At 39.4% G+C, this 27341-nt stretch overlaps 1 protein-coding gene across 1 annotated transcript in view; it reads left to right on the top strand.

Annotated features, from left to right (window-relative positions):
• The window catches only part of LOC126353864 (uncharacterized), an 87779-nt gene that overhangs the window by 54041 nt on the left and 6397 nt on the right, over window positions 1–27341 (top strand). The window contains exon 3 of the mRNA XM_050003032.1: window positions 24562–24862. Coding sequence (XP_049858989.1) covers window positions 24562–24862 — 301 coding nt within the window. The remainder of the gene's footprint in view (window positions 1–24561; window positions 24863–27341) is intronic.

The following is a 27341-nucleotide window of genomic DNA, read 5'->3' as shown; positions in this document are numbered from 1 at the left end:
AAACTGGTTTCCATATCAGCAGCCCGAGGAATTTTTCACCTTGTCGCTCTCACTTATTCACTGGCGACACCAGCTATACATCAGACCTCTGTCGACAAAGTAAGTTCCTTGCTGCTTGTACAACATTGTCGAGCATAGAAAATTCATGTTACATTAAGTATTGTCATGTTTAGTTTATCACGTGCACACCCACATATCTCACATGCACTCTTAACACTTTGCAGGCAGGTTTTGTATATTTTTTTTTCTTTTCTTCTCTCTCTCTCTCTCTCTCTCTCTCTCTCTCTCTCTCTCTCTCTCTCTCTCTCTCTCTCTCTCTCTCTTTTTTTTTTTTTTTTTTTTTTTTTTTTTTTTTTTTTTTTTTTTTTTTAGCATCTTTCTTACCATTGCATTACACAAAATTTCTGTAGTGTCCTTTCCAAATCATACTACACACATAACAAAAAAAATACAAAAATAAGTATAAAAATAAACTTATTCTGTTCATTTGCTGACATGCCATTATGATTGCTTATACAGGGTGGTCCATTGGTAGTGACCGGGCCAAATATCTTATGAAATAAGCATCAAACGAAAAAACTACAAAGAACAAAACTCATCTAGCTTGAAGGGGGAAACCAGATGGCGCTATGGTTGGCACGCTAGATGGTGCTGCCATAGGTCAAACGGATATCAACTGCATTTTTAAAATAGGAACCCCCATTTTTTATTACATACTCGTTTAGTACATAAAGAAATATGAATGTTTTAGTTGGACCACTTTTTTCGCTTTGTGATAGATAGCACTGTAATAGTCACAAACGTATAAGTCTGTGGTATCATATAACATTATGCCAGTGCGGAAGGTATTTGATCCGTTGATACATTACCCGTGTTATAATGGACCGCTTCCCAATTGTGGGAAAGGTTGATATCGTGTTGATGTATGACTATTGTGATCAAAATGCCCAACGGGCGTGTGCTATGTATGCTGCTCAGTATCCTGGACGACATCATCCAAGTGTCTGGACCGTTCACTGGATAGTTACGTTATTTAAGGAAACAGGAAGTGTTCAGCCACACGTGAAACAAAGACGTGCAACAAATGATGATGCCCAAGGAGGTGTTTTAGCGGACTAATTGCGCGAGAATCTGGAATCTCAAAAACGTCGGTATTGAGAATGCTACATCAACATCGATTGCAGCCATACCATATTTCTATGCGCCAGGTATCGCATGGCGATGACTTTGAACGTCGTGCACAGTTCTGCCACTAGGCACAAGAGAAACTACAGGACAATGACAGTTTTTTTGCACTCATTCCATTTAGCGACGAAGCGTCATTCACCAAACCGGTATAATATGCTCTATTGGGCAATGGAAAATACATGATGGCTGTGACAAGTGGAACATCAGCGACCTTGGAGGCTTACTGTATGGTGCAGCATTATGGGAGGAAGGATAATTGGTCCCCATTTTATCAATGGCAATCTAAATGGTGCCATGTATGCTGATTTCCTACATAATGTTCTGCCAATGTTACTACAAGATGTTTCACTGCATGACAGAATGGCGATGTACTTCCAACATGATGGATGTCCGGCGCACAGCTCGCATGCGGTTGAATTGGTATTGAATATCATATTTCATGACAGGTGGATTGGTCGTTGAAGCACCATACCATGGCTCGCATGTTCACTGGATCTGACGTCCCCAGACTTTTTTCTGTGGGGAAAGTTGAAGGATATTTGCTATTGTGATCCACCGACAATGCCTGACAACATGCGTCAGCGCATTGTCAATGCATGTGCAAACATTACGGAAGGCGAACTACTCGCTGTTGAGAGGAATGTCGTTACACGTATTGCCAAATGCATTGAGGTTGACGGACATTATTTTGAGCATTTATTGCATTAATGTGGTATTTACAGGTAATCACGCTGTAACAGCATGCGTTCTCAGAAATAAGTTCACAAAGGTACATGTATCACATTGGAACAACCGAAATAAAATTTTCAGACGTATCTACGTTCTGTATTTTAATTTGAGAAACCTACCTGTTACCAACTGTACGTCTAAAATTGTGAGCCATATGTTTATGACTATTGCAGCGCCGTCTATCACAAAGCGAAAAAAGTGGTCCAACTAAAACATTCATATTTCTTCACATACTACTCGAATGTGTAATAAAAAATGGGTGTTCCTATTTAAAAAAACGCAGTTGATCATATCTGCTTGACCTATGGCAGTGCCATGTAGCGGGCCAACCATAGTGCCATCTGGTTTCCCCTTTCAAGCTAGACAAGTTTCATTCTTTGTAGTTTTTCGTTTGACGCTCATTTCGTGAGATATTTGGCCCGGTCACGATCAATGGACCATCCTGTAAACTGACTGTTGTTTTGTTTTAGTACATTTTGTTAAATTATAATTTCATTACATTGTTCAGTTCCAATTATATGAGTATACTTTTTACTCTCATTTGTTTTTATATTCTTTACACAACATTCATACAATAATAGATTCTATTATTTTTTTGGAATAAACGGATATACATTTCATTTCAGTTTACAGTGACTTCTTGTCACAGCATATTTATCAGTTTCAATAATTAAAAAAGTAAACAATAGTTGCTACAATATATTCTGTGTGCAGCTCCAGTAACTACGCATGGCCTCGCCTGTCTAGCATTCTCCAGAAAGACTCTACATGCTACAAGGTTGAAGAAGTTTCACGGAAAGGCATTTATGTGCTCAGTTCCATCTCGTTGCTGGTCTCATCTGAGTCCTCAAGAACAAATTAGTTTGTTGTTAATAAACACAACGCAAACCTGACTATACCAATCATATCGAATAATTATCAGTGTTTAAAGTGCAGCTTAATATTTACTTGTTATGTTCATTGTATAAAGGATGAACCATTTCATATGCTGAGGTATACAGAGTTGTATCATGAATACTATATGGTATGTACAATGAGCGTAAAACAGTGTTTATACGAGTAACAACATGTATAAATATTTCATTGTACATCAGATGTTCGATGCTTTCATGTGCAGTCAATGTTTGGTTTTGACCCCTTAATTATTTGGTAGTGCTCAACCTTAGTTCAGCATCGTGATATGTGATGTGCTGCAACTGTTTCCTTCTACACACATTTTCACATTCATACATATCATAAACTTACAACTATATTTACTTGTGCTGCAGTCCTTTCTTGTGTTTATATGGTACTTAACACTCCACAAGCATTTATCTTTCTGCACATTAGGATTTGTCGTTGCAAGGTTCCCTCGAAGAAAAACCTTAACACTAATGTAAAACTAAGTTTTCATAGATAAGTGTACAGTGGCTCAGTGGTCACTAATACCTCTTTCTTATATTCAACCATGTATTATTTACTTCAGTGTGCAGTCGTGCTATCACAAACTCATTTAATGTCATGTGTGCGCGTCTACTTACCTTATAAATCTGAAAGATAAAGTGTATCATAGTTTGCCACTTACATTGTACTCACTTGTTTACTTGCAGCAAGAGTTTTCTGGTCTCTCAATTATAATTAATGCATGTACTTTCAATACTTAAATTTGAAAATATTTAGATGTAATGTATATAGTAGCCTAAATTCAGTAAATATCTCGTAGTTTATGATCCCCTTCCATATATATGATCCCTTAGCTTATCTTTGTTTTTATTGTGCAGAGCGTCGTAGTTGTAGTATAGACTCTCCTTTAATTTTCTATGTCCCTGTTTATACAATAGGCTTTAAAAATGCTATTGCAGGCTGTAGCTTTTAGGGTTTGTTTGTTTTGGGTGCTCCAACACTTTCAGCTTTGTCTATGTGGCATGCACGGTTTGTTGACTAGCTTGCTCCCCAATGCGCATGTGCTAAATCACTCTGTTACCGCTAATGTCATGGCGAGTTGTGTATTGTATTGCGTGCTACCATGAATTTCACAAGTTTGTTTAATCATTTACAACTGGGCTACGCGCAAGCCGAAACATTGTGTTTAAAGTAATATCATCTCTAGACACACAAAAGTAAAATTCTTTCTTGTTACATCCACTCACCTTATCATTTACACATTTGACATATAAGAAAAACAACACAAACAAAAACTTTCCTTACCAACTAACAACATAAAGTCTGGAATGTGATCTTCCAGCATCTTAAATCTAATATTGTTATACATATGTACAACTTAGAGGGTATATTTCCCTTCTTCAGTATATAAACGTTCTGAAGTCTTTGTGTGGGTAAAGGCCCTCGTCTCTGACCATGTTCGCATGTGCCGATCTGTATGCTCCCGGGTAGGAGATTACTAGTAATTATGTATGGTTTTGTGTATAGTAAATAAAATAGAAAGAAACTTCCACATGGGAAAAATATATTAAAAACAAAGATTCCAAGACTTACCAAGCGGGAAAGCGCCGGCAGACAGGCACATTAACAAAACACACAAACACACACACAGAATTGCTAGCTTTCGCAACCGATGGTTGCTTCTTCAGGAAGGAGAGGGAAAGACGAAAGGATGTGGGTTTTAAGGGAGAGGGTAAGGAGTCATTCCAATCCCGGGAGCGGAAAGACTTCCCTTAGGGGAAAAAAAAAGGGACAAGTGTACACTCGCACACACATACACACACACATATCCATCCGCACATACACCTAGGGCAGAGATGTCAGTCGAGGCGGAAGTACAGAGGCAAAGAAGTTGTTGAAAGACAGGTGAGGTATGAGCGGCGGCAACTTGAAATTAGCGGAGGTTGAGGCCTGGCGGATATCGAGAAGAGAGGATATACTGAAGGGCGAGTTCCCATCTCCGGAGTTCGGATAGGTTGGTGTTGGTGGGAAGTATCCAGATAACTCGGACGGTGTAACACTGTGCCAAGCTGTGCTGGCCGTGCATCAAGGCATGTTTAGCCACAGGGTGATCCTCATTACCAACAAACACTGTCTGCCTGTGTCCATTCATGCGAATGGACAGTTTGTTGCTGGTCATTCCCACATAGAAAGCGTCACAGTGCAGGCAGGTCAGTTGGTAAATCACGTGGGTGCTTTCACACGTGGCTCTCCCTTTGATCGTGTACACCTTCCGGGTTACAGGACTGGAGTAGGTGGTGGTGGGAGGGTGCATGGGACAGGTTTTACACCGGGGGCGGTTGCAAGGGTAGGAGCCAGAGGGTAGGGAAGGTGGTTTGGGGATTTCATAGGGATGAACCAAGAGGTTACGAAGGTTAGGTGGACGGCGGAAAGACACTCTTGGTGGAGTGGGGAGGATTTCATGAAGGATGGATCTCATTTCGGGGCAGGATTTTAGGAAGTCGTATCCCTGCTGGAGAGCCACATTCAAGGTTTGATCCAGGCCCGGGAAGTATTCTGTCACAAGTGGGGCACTTTTGGGGTTCTTCTGTGAGGGGTTCTGGGTTTGAGGGGATGAGGAAGTGGCTCTGGTTATCTGCTTCTGTACCAGGTTAGGAGGGTAGTTGCAGGATGCGAAAGCTGTTTTCAGGTTGTTGGTGTAATGGTCGAGGGATTCAGGACTGGAGCAGATTCGTTTGCCACGAAGGCCTAGGCTGTAGGGAAGGTCCGTTTGATATGGAATGGGTGGCAGCTGTCGTAATGGAGGTACTGTTGCTTGTTGGTGGGTTTGATGGGGACGGATGTGTGAAGCTGGCCATTGGACAGATGGAGGTCAACGTCTAGGAAAGTGGCATGGGATCTGGAGTAGGACCAGGAACCAAAGGAGGTGAGGTTGGAGAGGAAATTCTGGAGTTGTTCTTCACTGTGAGTCCAGATCATGAAGATGTCATCAATAAATCTGTACCAAACTTTGGGTTGGTAGGCTTGGGTAACCAAGAAGGCTTCCTCTAAGCGACCCATAAATAGGTTGGCATACGAGGGGGCCATCCTGGTACCCATGGCTGTTCCCTTTAATTGTTGGTATGTCTGGCCTTCAAAAGTGAAGAAGTTGTGGGTCAGGATGAAGCTGGCTAAGGTGACGAGGAAAAAGGTTTTAGGTAGGGTGGCAGGTGATCGGCGTGAAAGGAAGTGCTCCATTGCAGCGAGGCCCTGGACGTGCGGGATATTCGTGTATAGGGAAGTGGCATCAATGGTTACAAGGATGGTTTCCGGGGGTAACAGACTGGGTACGGATTCCAGGCGTTCGAGAAAGTGGTTGGTGTCTTTGATGAAGGATGGGAGACTGCATGTAATGGGTTGAAGGTGTTGATCTACGTAGGCAGAGATACGTTCTGTGGGGGCTTGGTAACCAGCTACAATGGGGCGGCCAGGATGTTTGGGTTTGTGAATTTTAGGAAGTAGGTAGAAGGTAGGATTGCGAGGTGTCGGTGGGGTGAGGAGTTTGATGGAGTCAGGTGAAAGGTTTTGTAGGGGGCCTAAGGTTCTGAGAATTCCTTGAAGCTCCGCCTGGACATCAGGAATGGGATTACCATGGCAAACTTTGTATGTAGAGTTGTCTGAAAGCTGACGCAGTCCCTCAGCCACATACTCCCGACGATCAAGTACAACGGTCATGGAACCCTTGTCAGCCGGAAGAATGATGATGGATCGGTCAGCTTTCAGATCACGGATAGCCTGGGCTTCAGCTGTGGTGGTGTTGGGAGTAGGATTAAGGTTTTTCAAAAATGATTGAGAGGCAAGGCTGGAAGTGAGAAATTCCCCTCTCCCTTAAAACCCACATCCTTTCGTCTTTCCCTCTCCTTCCTGAAGAAGCAACCATCGGTTGCGAAAGCTAGCAATTCTGTGTGTGTGTTTGTGTGTTTTGTTAATGTGCCTGTCTGCCGGCGCTTTCCCGCTTGGTAAGTCTTGGAATCTTTGTTTTTAATATATTTGTGTATAGTAATTACCACTTACAGTTCAGTTTTCCAATTTTTGTGGATTTGGGATGTGTTCTAAGTAATACCATTTGTCCTATGAAAAACTGTGTTGTACATTTCAGATTTCTGTTGTAAATACCTTTCCTACATTTAGCCCAGGTTTCAAGGTAGATTAGTGCTTGTCATATTTTATCATCCAGCGATAATTCTGATATAAGTATCTTGGGTGAAGGTTTTTGCCATTCACCTACTTGTTTGCAATTGAACATCAGCTAATTTGGTGTAAATCCGGTTGATGTTTGTGGAAGGTTGTTAACAACTTGTAAGAAAGGTGTGGCATATTCAATCCACTTGGTATGTTTACGAGGTATATAGGTCCTCACGAACCTGTTGGATTCCTTAAACACCCTTTCTATGGAGTTCTTCGGGATGAAATTTGAACACTAAAATGTCTTTGATTTGGTTGGAATCTACAAACTCTTTCCATTTACATCCAACAAAATGTGAGGCACTATCTGTTAACATGACTTCTGGATTTCCTAGTCGTGCAAAATAATCCTCTTTAATTCATCTTATTATTGAACTGGCTGTAAATTTTTGTACAGCATACAGTTTTAAATATTTTATGAAAATATATGCAGGACTACTGTATATTTTACTCTCTCTTTACCTCTGGGACAGGGTCCAGACACGTCTAATGATACATTTTCTAGAGGTTTCTTAGCCACAATAGGATGTAGTTCTATCTGTTTGGAGATGTTAGAATGTTTTGCTTTCTGGCAAACAATACACTTTGTTACCACCAGTAGTACTCTTCGTCAAAGATTGGGGAAATAACAATATTTAGCTATTTTATTAGTAAATTTTGCAGTGCTATAATGGCTCCAAGTATTGTGCGTATATAAGATAAAATCATCCACATATTCCTCTGGCAAACACACACACCATTTCTAGTTTGGGAGGGTTCCTATGGAACAGCGCACCTGTGTAAATAGTGAAAAATCTTTTTAATTTTTCATCACCGTTATGTATAGGTTTTGCTCTTACCTTACTCCAGTGTGTGTCTTCCTCCCGTAATTGCTCCATGTGTTTATAAATGTGGAATTAGTATGGTCGGAGTGTTTGTCCTCTATTAACACAGCTCTTGTTTTACCTTCCTGCTCTACAAGATCGTTGAATTCCTCTAAGCCTTGTGGTAGTTGAGAAAGAGCATCAGCTATTATGTTTTGATTTCCTTTTATGTATACTACTTCAAAATTGAATTCTTGACGATACATACACCACCTGTCTATCCGTCGGTGTAGCAATTTACAAGTTAATAAAAACGATAGGGACTGATTCAGATTCTTTATTTGCCATTGACCACATGTAGTGAAATAGGATTTATAATGATGTCAAGATACATAACAAGTTATTATATGCAGATGCCAGACTGAGATTCATTGGAAGAATCCTAAGGAAATGCAATCCGAAAACAAAGGAAGTAGGTTACAGTACGCTTGTTCGCCCACTGCTTGAATACTGCTCAGCAGTGTGGGATCCGTACCAGATAGGGTTGATAGAAGAGATAGAAAAGATCCAACGGAGAGCAGCGCGCTTTGTTACAGGATCATTTAGTAATCGCGAAAGCATTACGGAGATGATAGATAAACTCCGGTGGAAGACTCTGCAGGAGAGACGCTCAGTCGCTCGGTACGGGCTTTTGTTAAAGTTTCGAGAACATATCTTCACCGAAGAGTCAAGCAGTATATTGCTCCCTCCTACGTATATCTCGCGAAGAGACCATGAGGATAAAATCAGAGAGATTAGAGCCCACACAGAAGCATACCGACAATCCTTCTTTACACGAACAATACGAGACTGGAATAGAAGGGAGAACAGATAGCGGTGCTCAGTGTACGCTCCACCACACACCGTCAGGTGGCTTGCAAAGTATGGATGTAGATGTAGATGTAGATTAGTTAGTGTTTACAGTACAAGTACAAATTATTTATGCTACATTAATCAGTTGCTCAGAATTGCAATCATAGACTTAAAACTCAATTTCTATGTTACAAGTATCCAAGAATTCTGTAAGACTGAAGTGTGAATTTTATATTAACTATTTGTGCAGTTTACTTTTAAAATTATTGAAAGGTACATTGAGTGCAGTATGTGGTAATTTGTTAAGTAATTTCAAACAGTTCACTTTGTGGGAGTTGCCTGTTTTTGTCAGCCTTTGTCTAGGAATGTCAATACTCTTTGTTTCTGGTGTCATGAAACTGTATAATCTCTTTGGTGTTAAATTCTGTTCTGTTCTTCTTAGCTTATATCAGTGTTGCATAAATATAAAGATTTATCACTGTCATTATTTTCATTTTGATGAATAAGGGATGGCAGTGTTCCCTAGGAGAACAACCTTGCACATTATTTGTGGCATCTTTTTCTGCATCGGTAGTACATCACTGTCATGACATGAGTGGCCTCGTTACATAGTAACAGCCCATAAGATATAGGCAACTGAAAAAGTCCAAAGTAAGCTGTTCTGAGATTTTTTTATGTACTAGATCAGACGGTTTCCAGATGAGATAGGACACTGTTGATAACTTTTTGCAGACATGGTTGATATGGGGTTGCCAGTTAAGTTTGGAAACAATTTGTATCCACAGCAGTTATACGGATTTTGGTTCTACCTTTTTAGCCATTCCCAACTGCAGATGCTGAATTTTCTCTGCTTCACATAGAAGTTTGTTAGCCGAGAACCCGTTTAGTGTTACGGTGAGTGTGTCCTGTGATTTCTGTGTAGCTTCGATAAATCTCGATTTGTGTTGATTAAGGTTGTATCATCTGCATAGCAAATAACTGACTTGTAGTGGTTCCGCCTCCTTTTATTTCTTTGTTCCAGTACTTGGTGTTGGCATACTGGCTGAAATATGAGGTTGTAGTTTGGCCACTGACTACTGTAAATAATGTAGCTGACAAATGCATAGTTGTGTTCACTGTCTGTTACTTTCACTTTTCACAACCCCTCAGTATACACATTTATATAGCCAGTGCACTATTGCTTAACTTTCCATAAGCCTCAATAACAGTTTGCAGATGAACAAGTTTGGAGCAGACACTGTCATTGTTTTTACACACGGTCTAATTGTTTAACACACATTCCACAGTTAATTTGAAGTATTGTTCTAACCAACACAGGTTTTTTGTCTGAAACTTGGCCATGGACTGACTGACTCATGACCAAAAATTATTATATAACTTCGCAATAATAGGTACTGAAACTACACATTGTTCAAAGTTAAATTTAGAGAAATTATAATTAAAACTTAACTCATTAAATTAACAGAATAAATCGAAAAATTGCGTCTTTTTGGGCAGTTTCTTCTACTGGAAGAGTTAGGCTGAATTATTTGTTTAAATCATGAAATTAACAAATATCGTTACAACAATACCTTTGACAAAACTGTTACGTACTTTGGAATTAATGAAGGGTGGCTGTGTAAACATGTTTTCGAATAGAGAGCCAAATAGATACTTTTAAGTTCCCTAGCATTTTGTCTTCCAAATGTTTGCAATTATTAAAGAATTTATATTTATTTATATGTCAACAGTAGATTTAAGTTATGAAACAATTACTGATTTCACCCTAACGAGGAATAGTCAAAATAAATTAGGAAATCAATTACATTCATAAAACTAAGCAAAATCAGATCTGGTGTTATATTCTTTAAAACTAAGGGCCAATCTTTCTCTTTTTTGAAAATACAGATTATATTCCTGTATGCTAATGGTAAATAGTTAAAAGCAACAAAACGAATTTAAGGTGGCAGATGGGAAAACAAGAGGGGAATTAAAATTATCCCAGCTTGCTTCATCACACTCAGGCCCAACATAAGATGGTAAATCATTAATTGCAACAGTGAAGAAGAAAGGACCGACAGAGCTCTGAGGTACGCCAGATGTGACACTATTCATGGAAGAGTGTCTATTTTGAATTGACACCAAATTGTCTCCTGTTATATGATTATTTCTAACTCTGTATTATTTATACCATAATACTTTGGTTTGGCTAGTAGGATGTCAAATGTGAACAATCAAATGCCTTTCTCAGGTCACAATGTTCAAATGAGACTGTTCATTTTCAAATGCATTTAATGTCTGATTAATTATAATCAAGGACTGCAGAGGTGGTATTGTTCCCTTGTCGAAAACTGTGTTTTGTATTACAGAGAATGTCATACTTTTCAAAACAACTGCTTAGCTGTTTGTGGAAAATTGCTTCAAATATTTTGGAAAAGGATGATACTGATCTGTAATTTTCAGGGAGGTGTTTTTCCCCCTTTTTGTATATGTATAACTTTGGAAATTTTGAGCTGATCAGGGAAAATTCCAACTTTTAGGCATTTATTCATAATAAAAACGTGTGGATTGTAAATGAGGTATATTGTTTTTTTTAATTGTGTAGTTAGATATTCAGTAGTAGCCCATGCCTTTCGAGTTTGAAAATTTTCTAACAATATTTATTATATTGTGGGTATGACAGGGCCCCAGTGACATTCATGCCCTTTAGGTAGCTGATCAGCAAGTATATCAATTGCTGGTATGTCTGACTGTTTAATTTTTTATTTTAATTCATTTACTGTAGTTACAAAATATTTATTGAGCTCTTCTGGCTCAAGTAGAATATCTTGTGTTTGGGAAGAAGTATGTTCTTGTTTTATAATGTCCCAAGCAAACTTGCATTAGTTTGGGGCTCCTTCTACGTAACTTTTATAGGCAGCTTGTTTGGCAAGTTTAAGGTTGGCTTACATTTCAGATAGTTGTTATAATAATCATCATTTTTCTTCTGTCCCAAATTTGCCATTGTTTTTATATGTTTTGTACAGTGAAAACATCTTATCCTGGATACTAGCAACATCTGCAGTGTACCATTTAAGCTTTTTACCTTCTCTATTTGGTTTAGTACTGGTTCTTTTCATTGGTGAGCAAGAGTACCATAAGTCAGAATGTGTCTTAAGGAAATTATTAAATAGAGTTTCAACAGTTGATTGATCTGTGTCATATTCATAAACAAAGTCCCAGTTTATCTTTCTGAGGGAGTCTGTGAATAACTTAACATATTCCTCTGTCTGACCTCTAACCCATGTCATGCTTGGCTTCTTATAATTCTTATCTGACTGTGTTCACAGTGTACTTTTGTGTTTACCCTAAAGGAAATATTCAAACTTTTTAAAGGATCAAATTATCGTGAAACTCTCCTACTCCATGACTTGAATATGAACGTTCAGCTTTGGATAAGATGCAACTGGCGAAGCTAATACTTTAGGGATGAGATTTCCCTCCTCTTCTATCATTTGAAAAAGGCGTGCACCCAGACCGTGGAAGACTTTTCGGTGCATAAACAAAAATCTTTCCTCGTGTCTGGCTGAGATAAAATACTACCATTTAATAAGGCTTACTTGATGGTTTTGAAATGGGTTTGACATTGCTTGTCCAATAACAGAAGTCTGTTTTTCTGGAGAAGATTGAGTACAGCATCACTATTCACAAGTTGGTTAGGAATGAACTCCCTGAAAAAATGACACTGGGCCTAAGTATGCCTTTAATCATCTTCATGGCAGTTCCAAATGGCATCAAGTTTTTTAGGACTGGCAGTATGCCTTCCAAAGAGATTGTGTGTCCTAAAAATTTACCTTTTCTTGTCTGAAATTAAATTTCTTGAGATTTGCTTTTACTCCATATTCGGAAAAACAGCTCAATACATCTTCAATTAATCCTAAATGTTCTACGCAAGTGGGTGTAGCAACTAAAAGATCGTCCAACTAAAAGATCGTCCACGTATACTGTTACCTTACTCAAAAGCAGGCCCTAGCACTCTATCAAGTGCAGAGATAAGTACACCTGCACTTATGTTCCATCCAAATGGTAATACTTGAAATTCGAAGCCTCTGCCCCTTATATGAAGGCGGTATACTTCTGACTGTCTTCGTGTAGTTTTATTTACCAATTTGAAGACTGGAGGTCAATTATAGTAAGAAATTTAGCATCACAGAATTTCATAAGCTGTTCCTCTAAATTGCCTGGACATGTTTGGACTGGTACAATGATCTTATTAATGTTACGTGTGTCAAAGATCAAGTGCACCTTGACTTACTCATGGCCAAGATAGGACTACAATAAGGGGAAAATGATGCTTGTATTATATCCTATTCAAGCATCCTGTTAATCTCTTTCCTTACTGCTTCCCTCTTTGTCCATGGTATAGGGTATGAGGTAGCACAAAAGGTTTCGTGAGGGTACACTTCCATTTTTTACACGAAATCCTCAATAATACCAGGTGTTTTTTCAAATATATGTATATAAGCAAGTATCAGTTCCCTAAGTTCCGCTTGCTGTTCTTTAGACAAGCACTTGGATTCACTTACCTTTGTGCTTATTGTGTCGACGTTTTACTTCTGCTGACAACTGTTCATTATTGTATGTGTTGACAAACATAACTGTCGGATTTACCAACTGAACTTCAAAGTTGCGCGTAACTTCAGTTTTACATCTATTAGTACTTCCGCTGATTAGGTCTATTGCAAATAATTGGTTATTTACAGAGAAATGACATTGGCCTTTTCCAATATCAATACGTACTTGGTGTGTCCTAAATGTGTCCATACTGATTAAACAATCAACTATTAATTTCTCTACTATCAAAAAATTGCAGCATCCAGATAACTTTCCTAATTGTACAGGAATTAAGGCTTGTATCTTGATTCCTTTCGATTTCTGACCAGTGGCAGTTTGTACCTTGCAATTTTGCAATGGCAGTATGGTTATACGTCCAAGTTTCTTCAATTCCTGAAAGAATCACTGTGACATCAAATTAGTCACGGCAACTGCGTCAAGCACAATCGGTACATAAAGATCAAATATTTTGGCTTTAATAGCAGCTTGTACCGTGTCCTCTGTCACGTTTTTCAGTGTACCCTCATTACCTTGATGCAGATCGTCTCCCACATCACTACCATGATCGTATCTGATAAAGCAAGTGTAAATCAAGCTTGTGCCCCCATTCCCCTCCAGGGTCACAGAATGGGGGCCTGCTATGACTGGTTCAAGTTTCCTGGCATCGTGGTGGCATTGGTCTCTGAGTTATTCGTAACTTCAGCTATGTGGATTGTTGGTGTTTGTTTGATTATGACAATTAGTGTCCTGAGAGGCTCTTCACTCAAATTCTCTTTGCCTCTGCATATTATTTGGCATATGTGTGTTACTTTGATGGCCGAATTCCAGTGCCTGTGGTTTACTCGGTTGTCTGTTATTGTTTTGCTTTTGCCAAGCGATCAGCTGATTGTTGCTGGTAGGTTGTGTCTGTACATATTGTACAGGCTGGCCCTGCGCTACTCACCCATTGTAGTTGTTATTGCAAAATTTTTGCCTATTTCTTTTATATCCGCCTTTGAATTTATGGCTTTCTCCATCGCCATTGTGATTACCGTTACCATTACCGTAGGTCTGTTTGGGGTAAGGTTGTCATCCGCGTTGTACTACGAATCCGTTGTTTACTTGTTGGTCCAAAAATCTCTATGGTGGTATCGGTGTATTAACAGGCTTGGGTTGTACTGGTCTCTCTTTGTATATTAATCTATTGAGTCCAGTACTGATAGAAAGTATTCGGTGTTGTGTTCCAGTATGGTAATGAGTTTTCCCCATTTTCCCTATTGTGGGGAGGATGACGGCTCTGTAAAATTTTCAGCACGTCTACTTGAGATACTGGGTTTGTCCAGTATCTGGTTTTATTCAAATATTTTTCAAAATAGCCCCTTAAGCTTCCATACTTGCTAGAGAACAGAACTGGATTGAATACTTCATGTCTGAGCCTCTCTTGTACAGCCTCAGACCAATACTTATCCAGAAAGGCTCTGTCAAACTGTTCATAATAGAGGCAACATACCACCATGTCCGCAGTCCATAGCAGAACATCACCATATGTGTATCCAACAACAACAAATCTAATTTTCTGGGCTTCGGTCCAGGTATGACGTGAAACATTTTGAAATGCTCTAATAAAGACTACAGGGTGTGTTCATTTCCCTTCACAGGTGTTGTTGTTGTTGTTGTTGTTGTTGTCTTCAGTCCTGAGACTGGTTTGATGCAGCTCTCCATGCTACTCTATCCTGTGCAAGCTGCTTCATCTCCCAGTACCTACTGCAACCTACATCCTTCTGAATCTGCTTAGTGTACTCATCTCTCGGTCTCCCTCTACGATTTTTACCCTCCACGCTGCCCTCCAGTGCTAAATTTGTGATCCCTTGATGCCTCAGAATGTGTCCCACCAACCGATCCCTTCTTCTAGTCAAGTTGTGCCACAAACTTCTCTTCTCCCCAATCCTATTCAATACCTCCTCATTAGTGACGTGATCAATCCACCTTATCTTCAGTATTCTTCTGTAGCACCACATTTCGAAAGCTTCTATTCTCTTCTTGTCCAAACTAGTTATCGTCCATGTTTCACTTCCATACATGGCTACACTCCAAACAAATACTTTCAGAAACGACTTCCTGATACATAAATCTATATTCGATGTTAACAAATTTCTCTTCTTCAGAAACGCTTTCCTTGCCATTGCCAGTCTACATTTTATATCCTCTCTACTTCGACCATCATCAGTTATTTTACTTCCTAAATAGCAAAACTCCTTTACTACTTTAAGTGTCTCATTTCCTAATCTAATTCCCTCAGCATCACCCGATTTAATTTGACTACATTCCATTATCCTCGTTTTGCTTTTGTTAATGTTCATCTTATATCCTCCTTTCAAGACACTGTCCATTCCGTTCAACTGCTCTTCCAAGTCCTTTGCCGTCTCTGACAGAATTACAATGTCATCGGCGAACCTCAAAGTTTTTACTTCGTCTCCATGAATTTTAATACCTACTCCAAATTTTTCTTTTGTTTCCTTTACTGCTTGCTCAATATACAGATTGAATAACATCGGGGAGAGGCTACAACCCTGTCTCACTCCTTTCCCAACCACTGCTTCCCTTTCATGCCCCTCGACTCTTATGACTGCCATCTGGTTTCTGTACAAATTATAAATAGCCTTTCACTCCCTGTATTTTACCCCTGCCACCTTTAGAATTTGAAAAAGAGTATTCCAGTCAACATTGTCAAAAGCTTTCTCTAAGTCTACAAATGCTAGAAACGTAGGTTTGACTTTTCTTAATCTTTCTTCTAAGATAAGTCGTAAGGTCAGTATTGCCTCACGTGTTCCAACATTTCGACGGAATCCAAACTGATCCTTCCCGAGGTCTGCATCTACCAGTTTTTCCATTCGTCTGTAAAGAATTCGTGTTAGTATTTTGCAGCCGTGGCTTATTAAACTGATAGTTCGGTAATTTTCACATCTGTCAACACCTGCTTTCTTTGGGATTGGAATTATTATATTCTTCTTGAAGTCTGAGGGTATTTCGCCTGTCTCATACATCTTGCTCACCAGCTGGTAGAGTGTTGTCATGACTGGCTCTCCCAAGGCCGTCAGTAGTTCTAATGGAATGTTGTCTACTCCGGGGGCCTTGTTTCGACTCAGGTCTTTCAGTGCTCTGTCAAACTCTTCACGCAGTATCGTATCTCCCATTTCGTCTTCATCTACATCCTCTTCCATTTCCATAATATTGTCCTCAAGTACCTCGCCCTTGTATAAACCTTCTATATACTCCTTCCACCTTTCTGCCTTCCCTTCTTTGCTTAGAACTGGGCTGCCATCTGAGCTCTTGATATTCATACACGTGGTTCTCTTCTCTCCAAAGGTCTCTTTAATTTTCCTGTAGGCAGTATCTATCTTACCCCTAGTGAGATAAGCTTCTACTACCTTACATTTGTCCTCTAGCCATCCCTGCTTAGCCGTTTTGCACTTTCTGTCGATTTCGTTTTTGAGACGTTTGTATTCCTTTTTGCCTGCTTCATTTACTGCGTTTTTATATTTTCTCCTTTCATCAATTAAATTCAATATTTCTTCTGTTACCCAAGGATTTCTAGCAGCCCTCGTCTTTGTACCTACTTTATCCTCTGCTGCCTTCACTACTACATCCCTCAGAGCTACCCATTCTTCTTCTACTGTATTTCTTTCCCCTATTCCTGTCAATTGTTCCCTTATGCTCTCCCTGAAGCTCTGTACAACCTCTGGTTCTTTCAGTTTATCCAGGTCCCATCTCCTTAATTTCCCACATTTTTGCAGTTTCTTCAGTTTTAATCTACAGGTCATAACCAATAGATTGTGGTCAGAGTCCACATCTGCCCCTGGAAATGTCTTACAACTTAAAACCTGGTTCCTAAATCTCTGTCTTACCATTATATAGTCTATCTGATACCTTTTAGTATCTCCAGGGTTCTTCCACATATACAACCTTCTTTCATGATTCTTAAACCAAGTGTTAGCTATGATTAAGTTGTGCTCTGTGCAAAATTCTACTAGGCAGCTTCCTCTTTCATTTCTTAGCCCCAATCCATATTCACCTACTATGTTTCCTTCTCTCCCTTTTCCTACACTCGAATTCCAGTCACCCATTACTATTAAATTTTCGTCTCCCTTCACTATCTGAATAATTTCTTTTATTTCATCGTACATTTCTTCAATTTCTTCGTCATCTGCAGAGCTAGTTGGCATATAAACTTGTACTACTGTAGTAGGTGTGGGCTTCGTATCTATCTTGGCCACAATAATGCGTTCACTATGCTGTTTGTAGGTAAATATCGGAAATTGTTGATGCCTAAGTAATCCTTCATCTGCAAGTAATGTTGACAAATATGCCTCCCTGTCGGTGACAGTTCGCTTGTGGGGTAGCACATGGCAACTGCGCTTGCTCGACAGGTGCAACTGCTGGCAAGTGTTGTTGCATTCTGCAGCCTTTGCTATTTTCCTTCGACGGGCTAGCGCTATATTGTGGGTAAGTAGTGAAGGTATCCAACTTCTCTAAAAGCAAAGGTTTGTTTTCTGTCATTTGTTGTTTTTGAATGTCAGTAGATTTAGCAACACTGCCTCGTAACCTTTCTTCTGCTTCCTTTAAACTCGAATCTATTTTAGATAGAAATTTGCTTTCTTTCTCTTTTAGAGCTTCTTCTACAGTATCTGCATAAATTTTGCACCCTGACAAGGGTGCTGTCCATATCCAGCATCTCGGCTTAACCTTTTTCAGTTATTTCCTTTACATCTGCTTATAACTTACCTCTGTGTTATTTGGCAAGTTCTGACTCTAAGCTTAACTGATCTACTCTTAGACTCAACTGGTGTATTTCCGTAGGTAGGTTTTTGCATACATCTTGCAGCTTGCTGACTGCGTTCATCACATTTTTTACCGATGCATCCACTAGAGATTGTGTGCCCTCAATTTAAGAATATGCTTCACTAAGGTTTTATAACTCACCTGCAAGTTGTTCCTGTTTATAGTCTATGGACGTTACTTTTTCCGGTAATGTGTTTATATTGTGGGATACGTCGGTAATTTTCTTATTTTAGTTGTTTACCGAGCTCTGTGAATTTCCCAGATAATTTGTCAGATAATTCAGTGCATATAGTTTTGCTCACCTCACTGAACTGTTGTCTAATACTGTTCTTGAAATCATTAAATGCCTGAGTTTGCTGTGCAAACTGTTGTCCTATATTTTCCTGATGTCTTGTGAACTGCTGTGTTGTTAGTTGCATGAGCTGTGTCAAATTGTGTGTCGCTACATTTCTTGTAGGAACTGCTTTCTGTTCTTGTGTTCAAGATGTCGTGAGCAAATAATCCAAGGAATTTTCGCTGTGAAAAAATGTCTCCTGGTGAGACCTGAGATATTCTCATCGAGCGTCATAAAAGTGATATCATCTACATCTACATCTACGTGACTACTCTGCAATTCACATTTAAGTGCTTGGCAGAGGGTTCATCGAACCACAATCATACTATCTCTCTACTATTCCACTCCCGAACAGCGAGCGGGAAAAACGAACACCTAAACCTTTCTGTTCGAGCTCTGATTTCTCTTATTTTATTTTGATGATCATTCCTACCTATGTAGGTTGGGCTCAACAAAATATTTTCGCATTCGGAAGAGAAAGTTGGTGACTGAAATTTCGTAAATTCGTATATTACCAGTGTCATAATCTTTTAATAGTAGGCCGCCAGCGTGGTTGTTTTGGTAGTCATTGGCCAGTTCACAAGTTGTTGCGTTACTTTCAACTGTTGCCAAGCTCAGATTTCCAACATCTTGGCATACTGCGTTTTGTAATGAGTTCTCAACAGTGGCCATTTCCTTTGACTCCATTGTGAACAGTGTTTAACAAAATTATGAAAAAAGATTTTCAAACATGAAATTTTCTTTATATTGGTATTTTTCAATTAAATTAGATTTATATGCATCTTCATTAATTAATCTTATGTAGTCTTCACGGGTTGTCAGCTGAGTAGCATTGTTGTCTCATAGCAATGTTTCGATGGAATGTGTCGGGATATCATCAGTAGCAGGCTGATATCTCTGCTGGAGCGCTCTCCACTTCCCGTCACCGGCCAATCACGCGCCCATGGAATCGCCCGATGCACCTGGAGCGGTCGGTGGTGGTAGGGGGGAGGGGGGGGGATGCATGTGCGGGGTTCGTGTCTCGGCATACATCTCTATCTGCTCCTTCCGTGGCCCTTGGTGGAACGGAACGTTCTTATCTGATTTTACTGATTGTAGGCTCCCAGGCTGTGCTGAGATGGTAGCCACTGTTGCAGTTGATTAGGTTGTCATGTAACCATATTTCTATGGACTCTTTGATTGCTGAGTCCCAAAATCCGTTTGTACTGCATAACATTTCGGCGGAAGAACACAAGGCACTACGGGCACTCAGTGAGGACCAGGACACAGCGGACTAAGGGAACGTGGTGGTGCCGCTTAAATCAGAAGACTATTGGCAAAAATTGACATCCTCTTGCAGGATCCTTTTTTCAAATGACTAGAGAAAGACCCCACCAGGACAGTGACTCGGAAGACCATTGAGATGCTCAACTACTTGGGACTAGAGAAGAATATCATCAGGAAGCCGTACCCGAGGGCACCGGCACCACGACGTCTCTATGGCCTCTCGAAGGTCCACAAAGAAGGCATCCCATTCCGACCTATTTTGAACACTATTAACTTGCCGACATATGGTATTGCTAAGCATTTATCACAGATGCTAAAATCCTTGGTGGCTTATGGTCCACCCATGTGAAAAACTCGGCTGAGTTTGTGAATGTACTATAGGGTAAGTGGCAGGAAAATGAAAACCTACTAGTCGGCTTTGATGTCATCCTTATTCTCACAAGTACCAACAGAAGACTCACTGGCTTGACTCGAAGAACACTTTGAGGAGGATATCATCAAGCTGTTTCACCATGTGCTAACCACAACCTATTTCAAATGTGGTGGGAAGTTCTACGAGCAGATAGATGGTGTAGCTATGGCTCCCCCCTAGCACCAGGCACAGCCGACCTATACATGGAGCACTTCGAAAAGCTAGCACTGGACACTGCTAATCACAAGTCAAAAGCCTTCTGCAGGTATGTTGATGATACTTTTGTAATTTGGCGACATGGCAGGGACAAACTGCTAGAGTTCCATCAACACCTCAATGGTATACATGGAAATATCAAATTTACCATGGAGGTAGAAGAGAACAGAAGCTTCCTGATCACAAGAAACATGGATGGCACGCTGGGACACACAGTGTACGGAAAGAAAACACACACTTACCTCTATCTTAATGCCAACAGCTGCCACCATCCTGTGCAACGCAATTCTGTACTCAACACCTTAGTGCACAGGGCCAGGTCCATCTGCGATAAGGCAAGTTTGCCAGGAGAATTGCAACACCTCAAGGACACCTTCAAGAAAAATGGATACAGTGAGACAGAAATAAGGAGGGCTCTGTATACCGACCACAAGAAGAGAGGAGAGAGACCCCATGAAGACAAAGCAACGGGCTGTGCATTTTTGCCGTACGCAAGTCCTCCAATGGCCAAGATTGCGAGAATTCTCAAGAAAAATAAAGTGAAGACTGTTTTCTGTGCTGCGGGAAAAATCAAAGACCTTCTTGGTTCAACCTTGGATCCACTAGGTCTGATGGCACCTGGTGTGTACAAGATGAGACTGTGGGAGTCAATATATAGGACAGACACAGTGTTGCATCTTACAGCACCGCAATGAACGTATCAGGCATGTACGCTTGGGTCAGACCAACAAATCTGCTGTGGCGGAACATAGTATTGATGTGAAGCACACCTTCAATTTCGAGGACACAAAGAAAATATGCAGTACAAACGGATTTTGGGGCTCAGTAATCAAAGAGTCCATCGAAATATGGTTACACAACAACCTAATCAACTGCGACAGTGGCTACCATCTCACCACAGCCTGGGAGCCTGCTGTTAGGAAAATCAGAGAAGAACGTTCCGTTCCATCAAGGGCCATGGACGGAGCAGACAAAGACGGACACCGGGACACGAACCCCGCACATGCGTCCTCTCCACCACCGGCCACTCCAGGTGCATCGGGTGATTCCGCAGGCATGTGATTGGCCGGCAGCTGGAAGCAGGGAGCGGTCCAGCAGAGATATCAGCCCACGACTGACAATATCCCGACACTTCGCCTGAAGATGATGAAGACGCATTCCATCATAATGTTGCTACGAGACGATGACGCTACTCGGCTGATAACCCGTGAAGGCTTTATATATGAAATTTGCCAAGAAAGCCTGCACTCGCATATTAATGAACCTGATTATTCTCTGACACAGTCTTACAGAATTTGAATGAATTATTTTGCACTTAAGTGCTGACTTTACATGAATTTTTCGCCTTTCCTATAGAAATGCACTTTCTGTAAAGGATATTAATTGGAAGGAAAAGAGATTATCTACTACGAGAGAGACGGTGCCAAGCGCAGCCAAATAAGCATACAAAGAGCAGCTTTCTACCTTAACTGCTGAAATCCGCATTCCCGGTGCATCTCGTTTGCAGGCAGAATTCAATTTTAATTTGTTCCTTTAAGTTTTTATTAGTCCCAATCTCACGGACATGTAACAAATGCAACGAAGGCCTGATTACAATTGAAAGATCTGTTCATATTACGCTCGGCGCCGTCCTTTGGATGGTCGCCATTAAATATTGGTAGTGGCAAGCATGGGGGGAGATAAAATATAATGTATAATGGGAACTTATTAAATTATTGCTGCTTGAATAAGTAAAAACAACCTGGAAAGAATAATTGAAAGAAATTGGAAAGTACACATATCCTGAGTGAACTGGCACTAATATCAACAGACTCACAATATTCAATACATATATTCAGCATTTAAATTTATGTACTTTTCCTTACTACTGCTATTGTGCGTAGAGCTTGGTATGACAATGCTGGTTCCGGATCGCTGCGTCCCCTCCACTCACACGAATTCTTCTTGTCTGTTTTGATCCTCTTGGTGCAGGATTCTCGATGCGGGGTGAAATGATGAACAGATGTGGTTATAAATGACCTTCATCTAGCTAATAACACTTCTTTAATGTCCAGTTAGAATACACATTTTTGAACAGTATTAATGCGGAGGAATTTGTAATCTACCCCATATAGAGACAAACAGGTAGTATCGCTGGTACTAAATAACTTATTATGTTATATATATCTTATATGTATAAAAAGAAAAGAATGAGAGAAATAATAATAATAATAATAATAATGTGATTCATTACAGCTCATTCTCTAAGTGTGAGGCGATTGGCCATCTTTGTTGTTGAATGTACCGTCTCTCATGGCCACTGTCGGTACTATGTGGCATGAAAAATGACTTCCTATTTAATGTTCTGTGTGTTTGCACTATTACCAATATTATTCCGTCAATATTAAAAACTTAGTAATCACTTCATAATACCTACTTACTTCTGCTCATATTGTATCACTGTTCCACAGCTTTCTAACAGCTTTTCAAAGCAATACTTTTATTTAGCTCTATAGCTTGGAGTTTTAGTCCACTTTATATGTGTACAGCCATTTCTCAATTTATGCCTCCAGTGATGAGATAAATTATGACCATGTTGGTGCATCTGTTCTGTCTCTTATTAATTCCATGTGATGATTTGTTATGCATGGCATATCTGTAAAAATACTTTGTATTATTCAGTTTCCTGATATGAGAAGCTCATTATCCTTGTCTAACAGGCTTCTTAAATTTTTACGGAAAAATCCAAGCATTTTATCATTGTTACACTTTGTTCGATCGAAGTTGCTGTTTCTAGTTTCTCGATTGAGTGTTGCACCAGTATCTGGCACCTGTATATTACAGAGACATTTATCATAAAAAGGTCTAGTGAAAATATTGTGAGTCTCGGAACTGGACAGACAGCACTTGTTACACAGAATCCTTCTAGAAATTAGTTCTGCGAGTAACCTCTTATCAGAAACAAACAGGTGTAATTAGGACATGAAGAAATTTTCACCTTAAAGATATGGCTTGGAAGGACAGCTAGTTGTGGGATAATGTTCCTTGATTACCAAATTTTGCACCAGTGCCCAGGATTAAATTTAACACCTTTGTTTGGAGCTTCATAGTGGGAGCATGTGTGATGCTGTTGTAGTAATCAGTCTTTTTGAATGAAGATGTTCAGCTCAGTGTTAAATTTTACTTAAGGGGATTTACATTAGTTAGCTGTATTAGGGTAGGTTAATTCTCTCTTCTTTCAAGAATAGTGTAAACACCATACTGCATTCTGTAACGAATTATCCTTAATCGGAATGGAGTGGGTGGGAAAGAAAGGGGGGGAGGGGTGGAGGGGGAGGGGGCAGGTGAGTAGATTTCTATGTGTTTGAATGCATGTCTGAGATTTAAGAAAAGAAATCTGCCAGTTAAGAGAAACAGCAAGAGATATTCATACCTGCTGTGCATAGATTTTTGACACAACCAACTTGCTCCCGAAGTATTTCAGCATCCACCATAAGTAAAACAGTTGGCAATAAAGGCATACTGTTTGTGGTAAAGGATAAAAAATGGCACAGCTGCATCCTGAAATAAAATAATAGTGTTTATACAATTGAGGGTACAAAGTGTCAAAATATTTGTAAATGGTATACTACTGCATTTCAGTATGAAAAATATGAGCCTAAGTAACTTACTGAATTTGGAGACGTCATGATTGCCTCGAAGAGCTTCCGATAAAATTTCTTTAATTAACTACTAGTTTCATTCTAGAGACCATAATCAGGTTCGTAAAAGCATTTTCATCATCATATTAGGCAGTATAAAATCATTGGCATCAGATGATAAAATCCATGAATTCATCACTGTTGCCACATAGTAATATAAACTACATCATCATTCGTATAGATGTATTCTATATTACTATGTGATAACAGTGACAAATTCCAGAATTTTATTATCTGGTACCTATGGTTATATATCACCGAATATGATGTAAATGCTTTTATGAACACCCAATGATGGTCCGTGGAGCAAAACTGGTTTGTAAAGAAATTTTATCAGCAGCTCTCGCCCATAATCGTGTCATTCTTCAAATATTTGAGCTGAAGACACCACATTCTGGGTTGTTTATTTTATCACGTTATATTCTTCGGCTCTGAACCATTATCTTTTATGAAAATAGTTAATTCAGTTCAGGAGAAGAATAACAGGAGGAGACTATTTGTGTGTGTAAGAGTGTACTGTGTACTGTGACTTGTAGCTAATTTGGCCAGAACAACTTCTGACATTTTTGTTTATCAATTTTGCAGAATAAGACAATCTGGCTCAAGAATCTCTCAGAACCTCTAGGACGCTTGTTTGCAGATACTATGAGTCTCTCGAATAAACTATTTGATGTACATAGTTGTATTTCAAGAACAGACATACAGGAAGAGCTGGAGTTGAGAAATATATATGAAAGAATGGAAAAACAATTTTTAAGACTGTCAAATCAAGATAATATTGTTCATACTGTGAGCAGATCAAGATCAACACCTGAAAGGAGTAAACACACCACTCCATGTCAGAACATGGGACTGTGGTACTGGAGGAAGACGGCTATTTTTGATGGTATGAGGATAGTTACATCTTTTTATCTGTCATTCATTGTATAGATATAAAGATCATGTATGTCGTTATAATTATTACTTCTTACATGTTATGTCATTTCATGGAATATTATGTTCCTTTTGCTATTTATAATTGTGCCCATATTTTAAAGATTTTCTGTATGTGGCCAAAAATGTCCACACACACATTACTGTTTATTCCTGAGATTTTGTCATATAACTAATAGTGTTCTAGGACTTCCTCTCATTACTACAATACTATAGTTTGATTATCAGGGAAGACACTCTAATGTGTTCTTGTATAATAGAGATGGAATTTCTTCTTGACACACGTTGCTCTGGTTCCACATACAAATGTTCAGTGGGGTTCTTGTCAGTTTTGCACAGCCCAGTCCAATATGTTCACCTATTTTCTTCAAATCACTAACTATATAAGTACACATTTTTATTGGTTTCACTATTGAAGAAGAAGAAGGGGGGAGGGGGAGGGGGAGAGAGAGAGAGAGAGAGAGAGAGAGAGAGAGAGAGAGAGAGAGATAACTGTTTGAGATACCAGTTATTATCCACTTCGATGTGCTTTCTTGGGCTCCGTGATTTTCGTTGTTATTAATGGGATAGACAGAAAATCAGCTAAGTGCAAAGTCTGTGCAATCTGCACATTTGTATACACAAGGTGACTTACAGTTTTTCCTTTGTACAAATGAGACATGTAAGCCAAAGAAGTCACTTCAAATCTAAAGATATTAACATTTAATGTACAGACTAATATGTTATTCTCCACTAATATCAAAACTTGTGTGTATGTCATGATATGTTCTGGATTTTAGAACACTGGGTTTAACAACAACAACAACAAAAACAAAAAAACTAGTTTGTAACATAACATCAGTGCTACTCTACATTTGTGCATTTTACAAATTTCATCATTAGTATCCTCAGTCAATCATTAAATCTAATTTAAAGTCTATTTGTGAAAATAATAATGTATTTTTGAGAAATTTTAGAACCTTATGAGTGCATGCACATAATTCATTTTGTGGCAAACTGACATTTGTCAGCTACAGTTGGGCGTTCAACTGACTTTGAAAAGTCATGATTTGGAAAATAATTTATCCTCAATTGAAATGTTGATAGTTACATAATTAGTGTGATTTTGCTTCTTTTCCCAGTTGTTGCCCAGTTTCTTCAGAGGAGATGTTTAAAAGATGAGAATTGTGACATAAATGTACTTCAGACGACTGCTATGGTGTAATATTGTGTTCTGCACTTATTGTAACTATCATATTGTACACAGTTTTGTTTGCCCTTTCAACAGCAATTTATAATGTCTCCATTCATTGCAAATTTCCACTATTTTACAGTTTGTTAGTTAGCATAACCCCATCAAAACAAAAAAATTCGAGACTAAGTTCCAAGAAGTTAAATTTTGTCTCAGCTTTTACTCTTATTATAACACAAAATTTTTTTGTTGGTGGTTAACTGCTTAACTTTGTAAGGAGAGCTTTTTGTCCTCATTGTGTAACTTACCCAGAAATTAAACTAAGCTTGTTGATTCACTTCTAGAGTCAATTGTTTAGTATGGAGAAAAACGTTACACCATTTAAAATGCAGTCCTACTCTGAATGCTGTCACTGGGTCTACTGTTGGCAAGCAGGTGGAAATCGCCCTGACAGCTGTCAAACAACTGGAAGCTGCTGCAAATGGTTGTGTATGTGAGATAAAAAGTCGTGCATACCAGACAAATCGAAGGTACTGAAAGTACTCTTCTTTTCCATGCATATTGTCTCTTCTCCAGAAAATACACGGCCTATCATTACTTAAGAATTAAACTGTGTGTAGCAAGTCAGTGGTAGGTTTACTGCCAGAGGCCAGGAGAAACAAGAGTATTATGCCCATCCAACTAACCAACAAATTTAAAGTTCTGTGTCCCACTGAAAATGAGTCGGTGAGATGTGTTTCCCTTGTCGGGAGGCCTATTTGTCATGCACCAGGAGAAGTAAGTGCAGAAGGGTAAGGGTCTGTTCATTGTCAGCAGTTCAGATGTATAATGAATAATGACACCACATAGGAAATTAGCAGCAAGGGTAAGATAGATCACCTTTTGCTCTCTGTTTATATGCCTGGATGCCTCATTTATCACGTTAAAGAAGCTATTTTGGCAGCCATTGAGGAAACAGGATGTTATGAGTTGCAGATTGTAGCACATGTTAGAATGAACAATTCTTGTTGTCTGTGCTCAAAGGTCACACTTGAATCATATTGTGACCCCCACTCCATTGTCCTTATTCTGCATGGAAAGGAAGGCTTTAACAAGAGTTTTTTGTGACAAGCTGTGCTGCACCGTACAGTTTCAGTACTGTAGCAACCTCCTTAATGGGTCAGAAGAGCATCACACATCTGAGGCTGAGAAGAGACCGTTTGTGTGTTAAGCAACTCTCCATCCAGTTCAGATAACAATATCTGTAGGAAACCTTCAAGTA

This window comes from Schistocerca gregaria, chromosome 3 (genome assembly GCF_023897955.1).
Source record: "Schistocerca gregaria isolate iqSchGreg1 chromosome 3, iqSchGreg1.2, whole genome shotgun sequence".
NCBI classification, from domain to species: domain Eukaryota; kingdom Metazoa; phylum Arthropoda; class Insecta; order Orthoptera; family Acrididae; genus Schistocerca; species Schistocerca gregaria.
Note: the sequence above shows the minus strand (reverse complement) of the source record. Positions and strands in the feature narration are given on the sequence as shown.